General features: G+C 41.4%; 1 protein-coding gene across 2 annotated transcripts in view; it reads left to right on the top strand.

The window, feature by feature from the left end:
- The window catches only part of CIMIP6 (ciliary microtubule inner protein 6), a 32,227-nt gene extending 24,890 nt beyond the window's left edge, over positions 1-7,337 (top strand). Inside the window, exons 5-6 of one of the 2 annotated variants that reach the window (XM_075925480.1) lie at positions 4,962-5,077; positions 6,141-7,337. In XM_075925480.1, coding sequence (XP_075781595.1) covers positions 4,962-5,077; positions 6,141-6,410 — 386 coding nt within the window. In that variant the 3' untranslated portion in view covers positions 6,411-7,337. The remainder of the gene's footprint in view (positions 1-4,961; positions 5,078-6,140) is intronic. The other variant, XM_075925481.1, reaches the window with a different exon arrangement.
- Positions 7,338-8,639: the final 1,302 nt, after the last annotated feature.

An 8,639-nucleotide genomic window follows, 5' to 3' on the forward strand; every position in this document is an offset into this window, starting at 1 on the left:
TAGACCGTTGTTTTCTCTGCCCTTGTCTAAGAGCCCAGGATATATAGACTGTTGGTGTTTGTTCTGTCCCTACCTAAGGCCCAAGGCTTATAGACTATTGGTTGCTCTGCCCCCCCGCTTGTAGACTATTTGGGGTTCAGCTCCACTAGACTGGTTGGAATGCTAATGCATGGTCTCCTCATTTCTCCTGATTCTAGGCAGCAATCCTGACAACCTAGAGTATGTCTAGACTACATGGCTCCATTGACGGAGTCATGTAAACTAGTTTACCTGGCAGAGGCAAAGAAGCAGGGATTTAAATAATCTCCGCTTCATTAAAATAAACATGCCACCGCACTGTGCCGATGATCAGCTGATCTGGCACAATGTGGCATTCTAGACGCAGCTCTGTCGGTTGGGGAAGCCTTTGCTGACTCATCCCTTATGCCTCGTTAAACGAGGTTTACAGTATTGGTCGGCAAAGGCTTCCCCAGCTGACAGATCCATGTCTAGACTGCCGCGCTGTGCTGGACCAGCTGATCGTCGGCATTGTGCGGTGGCCATGTTTATTTTAATGAAGCGGGGATTATTTAAATCCCCACTTTTTTGCCTATGCTGGGTAAACTAGTTTACATGGCTCCGTCAACAGAGCCATGTAGTCTAGACATACCCCTAGTGAGGTGGTGTGGTCTCCCTCCAACCCAGAAAGGGAGGGATGACTACATCACTACATGACCCAGATATATTATAGATACTTCAATGCATATTATTGCAATTGTCTCAAAGTAATGTGTTTCTAAGCTCCTTAAGTGAAATGTATCAGAAAAATAATATTTCTGTATCCCTTTGTGCCCCAAACCATCAATATGCTTTACAACCACAATGACAATCACAAAGTTTCACATTTCTGTGGGCAGTGTATATGTAGTGATTTTACAGATGCCACACAGCAAGGCAGCAACCAAGCAAGACTCCTAGTCCTAAGTTTTAATCACTGGAACATTGTCCCTAAAATAGTGCAATTGATAGCACTCAAAAGATTCTGAAGAGCAAACTTGCCACTTTACACGTCAGTAAAATGCAATATAGTTACTGTTAGTTTGTGCCAGAACAATGTGCCACTGAATGCTAGCTGGATCTTAAACCTTCAGTAACTAAAAACTAGTTGTAGGGGTTTGCAAGATGCAAAAATACAGGAAGCTTAATTTTACAAAGTGGTCTGCGTATTCATCTAAAAATGATACGTCTGGCATCCAAGCACTTAAACACAGGCTCAAAGTTCACCTTATGCTGACTTTGCAGAACACATTATTGACCTCTGTTTCCATGTCTGCTCAATGATGTATTTTGTTTCCGGTAATATGATCCTACCAAAAGACAATAGGTTATCATCCTTGTGTCTTGATTTGCTCCTTGCCTCTGTATAGTGCCCATGAACACTGTTTGTATAATGTGTTCATGTATTCTGAGTTATGGTGAATATATTGATGAATTCATTGGTGTACTAATGTTTCCTCAATATATTTATGTGAATTTTTGTGCTCATGACCAGTGCCTTGCTGACAACACTAGAGACTGAATTTCTCTGTTTATCCCCAGAACAGGTACAGTGTGAGCAACATCAACTTAAACTTGTTCACACTTCTCTGCTAGTGGGCTAGAGCAATGATGTGAAGAAGACCACCCCTAGGGCTGGGAGCATAGTTCAGCCCCCCGTTCCCCATTCAATCCTTGCCTACCTTGTCTACTGCTTTTCCTTTAAATGGGGTTGTCAAGCAGTTTTTAAAAAATAATCATGATTAATCATGGGATTAATTGTGCTAGTAAACAATAATATTTTAATATTTTTGGGCATTTTCTACATTTTCAAATATTTTGCATTAAATTACAATGCAGAATATAAAGTGCACTAAGCTCACTTTATTTTTGTAAAAAGGTATTTTTCAGTTCACCTAATGCAAGTACTGCAGTGTAGTTTCTTTACAATAAAAGATAAATTTACAAATGTAGAATTGTGCACAAAAAATAACTGCATCCAGAAATAAAATGATGTAAAACTACAGAGCCTAGAAAGTCCACTTAGTCCTATTTCTTGTACAGCTGATTGCTCAGATAAAAAGGTCTGTTTATATTTGCAAGAGATAATGCTTTCTGCTTCTTGTTTACAATGTCATCTGAAAGTGAGAACAAGCATTCATTCGTATGACATTGCTATGGCTGGTGTTGCAAGATATTTATGTATCTGATATACAGTAAACTTCCGATAATCCGGCACCTTTAGGACCCAGAGGGGCCGGATTATCAGATATGCCGGAGCACCGGAATGGGGGCTATGAGAGGTCTGGGGTGAGGGGTGGGGCTGGCGGGGAACTGCGCAGCGTGGGAGAGGGCGGCGCTGCGGGACCAACCCGGCAGCACTCCAGCTGCTCTGCCCCCAGAGCAGCAGCGGACTTGGGGAAGCCGGGGGCAAAGCAGCTCCAATTGTCTGGCTGGCCGGAGCACTTCCGGGTTGCAGTTGGTGCTGAACTATCAGGAGTGCCGGATCACTGGATGCCGGACAATTGGAGTTTTACTGTATTAAAGATTCATATGTCCCTTCATACTTCAGCCTCCATTCCAGAAGACACGCATCAATGCTGATGATGGGTTCTGCTACATAATAATACAGTAGTGCATACTGATGTATATTCATTTGCGTCGTCAGAGTCAGATACCACCAAGCAAGACTTGTATGAAGTGAATTGAAAAACACTATTTCTTTATAATTTTTACAGTGCAAATCTTTCTACATATATATAAAAAAATGTCCTGCAAGATTTCAGAGTGACATCATCTGTGTTGCCCCACCTTCTCCTCCCCCCAGCTTCAGCAGACTCAAAACAGAAAGCGGCATCCATGGCTCAGGGCAGGATGGGAACCCTTCACCATTGGGGCTGGAGCAATTTACCCCATTCCCCAGGAGCGAGGCTAGGGCTGGGAGTGAGCTTGGCGGGAGGTGCAAGGATCCAGAGGGTGGGTATGTCTACACTACCCCCCTAGTTCGAACTAGGGGGGTAATGTATGCATACCGAACTTGCTAATGAAGCCCGGGATTTGAATTTCCCGGGCTTCATTAGCATAAAGCCGGCGCCGCCATTTTTAAAAGCCGGCTAGTGCGAACCCCGTGCCGCGGGGCTACACGCGGCACGGGCTAGATAGTTTGGACTAACAAGCCATTCCGAACTATCTGTACACCTCGTTCCAGAGGGAAGTATCATCAATAAGTAGGTCCAAATAACCAGTTGTCTTTACATTTTTCGTAACATGAAGAATAAAATTATTTTAACTTTTACCCTTTAAGAGTATTTGTATTTCCACCAAAATTTAAGTGTTGATCCTGCAGTGTACACCATACAAATACCTGCCCATCTGGTGCAATTTGCATGATAAGTGTCTTAGTTGTAAACATATAAGATTTCAGCTCTGATCCCACATTTAGTGTTTATTTTGAAAATGTGTGTCCTAGGTGCTGCAGCAGTTTAAATCTGGTAACACTGTGCAAATGAAAGCAGGCACAGCCCTTTATGTACTAGATGATCTAACGAGCATTGTGAGGTCTACATTTTCAAAGGTGACTAATGATTTTGGATGTCCAGTCTTTGATATCTTTAAGGGACCTGATTTACAGAAAATATTAAGCATTTGTTTTCAGCAAGTCAAGTTCCTTTAAAGTGTCTCCATTTGGGCACTCGGAATCAGTACAGGTTGAACCTCTCTAGTTTGACTGGTGCAATTTGCTGGACCATAGGAGGATAGTAATGTCAAACAGCATTACCAATGTTTGCACTGCTTATTGAGCTCGTAGAAGACATTTGGGGTAAATTAGAGCTAAATAGCAGCACAGAACACTGAGAGTCAAGACTGGTAGCTGTAAACAAACTTTATGGGACTGTGGGAAATTTGGACCACATCCATGATAAGCGGACATCCGGCTAACTAAAATAATTCTGGTCCAGCAACATCTGTGGTCCAACTAGTGTCAGACTAGAGAGGTTCAATCTGTAGTCATATTTGAAAATATAGTGTGTGTTTATTAAGTGCAAAATTTACTCCAGCTAGCTTGGACCGGAATAGCATTGGATAAAAGACTTTATTTGAAGAGTAAAAATAAATGTCAATATAGTGGGCTAGTGTCTAAACAGTTACCTCAAGATCTGTGTGAGGTCTAGTCTTGTTACTCTGATGCATCGGAGAAGTTTGCAGCATGCATAATATTTAGAAAGTGCTGCTTGCTTTCCAGATATGCTAGACTCACTCTATTTCAATGTGAAGAGGAACAATCCAATTTTTCCCCTTGTGGGGACTCACAACAGGAGGAAGTCTTTGCATTCAGTGCTGACATAGGCCATTCACAATCTGTGCCCAGGATAGTGCTTGTGATATAGAAGGATACAACTTCAGTTGGGACTTTTAATATTAAGCACTATCAAATGTATTGTCCGGAACAACCCAGTATGCACTAGATGATGTAAAAGGCATTTTCTGTATGTCTCTTTGATAATTCTTATGCTTAGAATGCCCTTCCAATTTCTGTTTGTCTGGTTTCCATTGTTACCTCATCTAAATCACTCATTTAAAAAATGAATAATTCTGCAGCATTACCTATGAAAAATTAGTTCATTTCCACTCTGAAAAAACTCTGAATCCACATGCTGTATGTATGTAAAACTGAGCGTTTGTACAATCATGTAACTAATTCATGTTTCTCTTTGCCCTTCCCTTTCCTGTATATGTTACATCATTACGTGTCTGTCAAGCCCATCATTTATTTTTTAAGCAATTCAGGACAGGCATCTGTCTGTGTGCGCGCACGTGCGCACTTCTGTGCAACATCTAATACATTTGTGTGTGTTGTTAAACAACAGCGTTTCCATGCTGTACAACATGAGGCCACACCGCACATCTTTGTTCTGACTTTATAACAATATTGGTTTTTTTCCCAGTTCCACTTGCAACTCCTAGAACATCAACAAGCCTTCCAAAAATTTTACAGGAGCGGACCTCCTTTATTCATGAGTACGATGCCAGAAAATCTCCTAATGAACCCATTCGAGGAAAGGTAAGACAATGTGCATCCTGTATGATTAATAGCATGCAGGAAGCTGGAGGAATAAGTTTATTCATGAACTTCCGACTGTTTTAAAAGTAGCAAATTCTGTCACATGCTTTAGAATTGCATTTTCTAAAGAACTTTAGTACTGATGATACTTTTAATATACTTTAAACATGTCATTCTATGTTTGTGTGCATTGTAATACCATGGTTTCTGGCACCTATAATAATAGATAAATGCTGTAATGTTATATTACACAGTTTGGATTTCTAATACATCTGTGTCTGCTCTCTCTTACGTCTGAGCTCAGTGAACTAAAAATGATGTGTGATTGGAACAGGCCCAGCCCAATGCAAATTTTGAGGGCATTCCATAATTAAATGACCAAAAATTTCATCAGTTTTCATTTCCTACAAGTTTTTGAGTATTTATGTCTTAACAAATCAGTAACTGGGGGACCTGACCTAAAGGCAATTGAAATCAGTGGAAAGACTTCCATTGACTCTGGTAGGCTTTGAATCAGGCCCAAATTGCAGAGTTCAGTCGTTGGAAACATCTTAAAGAGTACAGCCTATTGTTTGTTCACCACTTATGTTTATATAAAAGAAATCCTTCCTGTGTGACCCTAATGGACAAAGTCCCTTGGGATGCAGTCATAAATCTCCTGGCCTATAAAAGCAGCAGTTTAGAATTGTATCCATAGCAACCCATGTAGCAAGAAATGAAATCTGATATGATTAGACTTGCACAGTAGAGAGCCATATGCAAGTCACACACTCTGCGTGGCAGAATGGTTGTGAACCAGAGAAAATAAGATGCATTTTTTTCATTTGTTGCTTCTCTCCAAGTTTTCCTGCCATGCCCCATTTCATGAATAAAAAAGGCTGACAGGCCAGCCATTATTCAATTGCCTGCAGCTATTGGGACCTAGGCTGATAGCCAGTAGAGAGACCAAGAAACAAGTGGATGTTTTGCCAGCACTTGAGCTAATAAATGAACTCAGCGCACAGCTGCATTTACTAACTGCTTATGCTCCCCTGGTTAATGTCAACCTTATTTCCCTTTCTAGCGACATGGAGCTTTTGTGTGGACAGAGATAAAACCAGTGAGTGGGCCGATAGTTCCTAAGGGAACAGAAATATTCCTGAGCTCTAGAGGGTCATGCTCACTGGAACAGCCAAAAACAGAGAAAGGAAACTCAATGGAAAGCCAAATGACCTCACCCGGTCTCTGCCTGCAGAATTCCCAGGAGACATTAGACTGTGAAACTCACTTATCAAAACCAGACGTTAGAGAATCAGCCAAGGCATACTCCAGAATCCCTGTGAAAGGACAGTAGAGTTCAGGCATTTCTCAGGCAACTGAAGTGGATGTTATTCGTCCTGCTGGGGAGTAGTCTTTATATTCAACAATGAAAGATCCTCTCGATAAATCGCTGGATAAGTTACCTCCGGGACATAAAAACATACAATCACTGATATCGCCATCAGCCAGTAAAATGGAGAGAGCCTAGAGTCACTATGCAAGCCAAAGCATTTGCTTAGTTTAATATCAATAATGCTAAACCCAAACTGACTTCAGTGAATTGTTAGCGGGAACACAGTACTCCTTTCACAAAACAGCAGCTGCACTGTACTTTGATGTTTCTAGAAAACTGTATGCCCATAAGAACTATGGAGTCTTTTTTAAGGTGGAATCAATTTCCTTGTTTGGCTGACTGCAATCATCTTGATTGTTTATATATGTTCTGTACCAAGTCTGACTTTGAGTTAATTAACACTTTTGGGTCTGGAAGTGATTATGATTCTTGAAAATGTACTTTTTTTCAATAATAGAAAAACCAGGTACAGTGTTTGATTTTATTGCTGATTGCTGTTTCTTTTTAGCATATGTACTTGGGATATACATTATCTCTTTGAACAGTGCAGTGTAGAGTATGATTTCATACACCATATGGTGTCAGACTGTGATAAATGGAAACCATTGTTGCTTTGGTAGAAATCAATGGCTGTCAAGAGAGACAATTTGCTGCAGCCCACAGAAATGCAAAAATGAAGTGTGTTGCCATGCTAAATAGCTAACAAGGACAACTTTGGAGTAAACCCTTTCTTTTTGGGAATGAGGAGGATGGGACATTTTCTTACAGACTTGTGCTGCTGTTCATTTTTGAATGTGTACACATCAAGAATGCAGGAGAGATCAGAATTACTGTACACTTTTCCCTGGAGAAAATCTATTAAAGCAGATGCTGATGGGTAAACTTTTACTGATTGGACTATTTCCCTAATTTTTTTCTCCATGCTGCCACTTACATTGATTCCTAAGACTTCCCTGAGTTACACTTTGTCTTAGAGAAACATGGAAAGTTTAGGCTTCAGTTATAACAATGAAATATGTAACTTTTACATAATGCTTTTTGTCAACAGATCTCAAAGCACTACACAAAGTAACTATGGTTGTCTAATCAGCAACCTGATGGCTCTAGTCTGCTTTGCCTAGTAGTGGGTTGCAGAAGTTGAAATAGCAGTGTACTGCAGGTAAGGTAATGCAGAGTAGGGGTTTCCTAGCCATACTTTTTTCCCTCCAGCCCAACTCCCCATGCCAATAACAAGAAGGGCAATGGTTTAAGGAGTTTTGATACTGGTTGCACTCTACTCAAACATCTGTCCTACACTGGAGTGATCCTTCTGATGCTGGGCATGCTTCCTTTACATCTAGAAACCACTGGCAGCATAGACCAAAGTGGATGTACAGCAGTCCAGCAGCTGACCCTTTATGCTTGCATACAGGAAGTCCCCAGCTTACAAACGGGTTGTGTTCCAAAAGTTCATTTGTAAGTTGATTGTTTGGAACTTGAAATGCATTTCTTCCGATAGAAACAATTTCCTAAATAATGGTTAGGTTCCCAGGTTAGCCCACAAAAGCCTATTTAACCGTTAATGGAGCTAAAATACTGTATATTTGGAATGAAAAACAGTAGAAATCATTTTTCATTTATCTTTGAATGCTAGTGCTTGAGGAAAGGCAAATTTAATTAGAAAAGTATGAGGAGGTAGGTGGAGATCATGCAGGCGACTTCTGGGCATCTCCTTGTTGCCACTCCCGTCAGGCTCTGCGCCATCTCCTGCGGCCAGTCCCATCATCCTTCCCTGCCCTTCCTTCTCTTCCTCCCCTCCCCCCATTCACCAAGAGGAAGCGAATGGTACAGGCATGGGCTGGAGGACTCCAGAGGAGCAGGGGGCAGCCATGCAGTTGGTAACTGGAGAAAAACTGTGGTTTCCCTTTAAAGTGCTGCTGCTCTCCAGCCACTGGTTGTGCTACTGCTCTCTGGTCCTCCAGAGCCCTCCAGCTAAGACTTGTGCTGCTCGTCATCACCTGTGTCTCTTGCCTGCTCCCCTGAGGCCAGGGCTGCCCTTACCCATAAGCAGAATACATTAATGTATCAGGCATCTAAAAATTTGGGGCACCATTGGGTCTCAATGTCAATCTACCTCTTCCTATCTGTGTTCTGTGGCTCTGTGTATCCCATTTGTTTATTTCTAACTAATTTCCAAACACACATTGTTTA

Source organism: Pelodiscus sinensis, chromosome 3 (genome assembly GCF_049634645.1).
Source record: "Pelodiscus sinensis isolate JC-2024 chromosome 3, ASM4963464v1, whole genome shotgun sequence".
Lineage (NCBI taxonomy): Eukaryota > Metazoa > Chordata > Testudines > Trionychidae > Pelodiscus > Pelodiscus sinensis.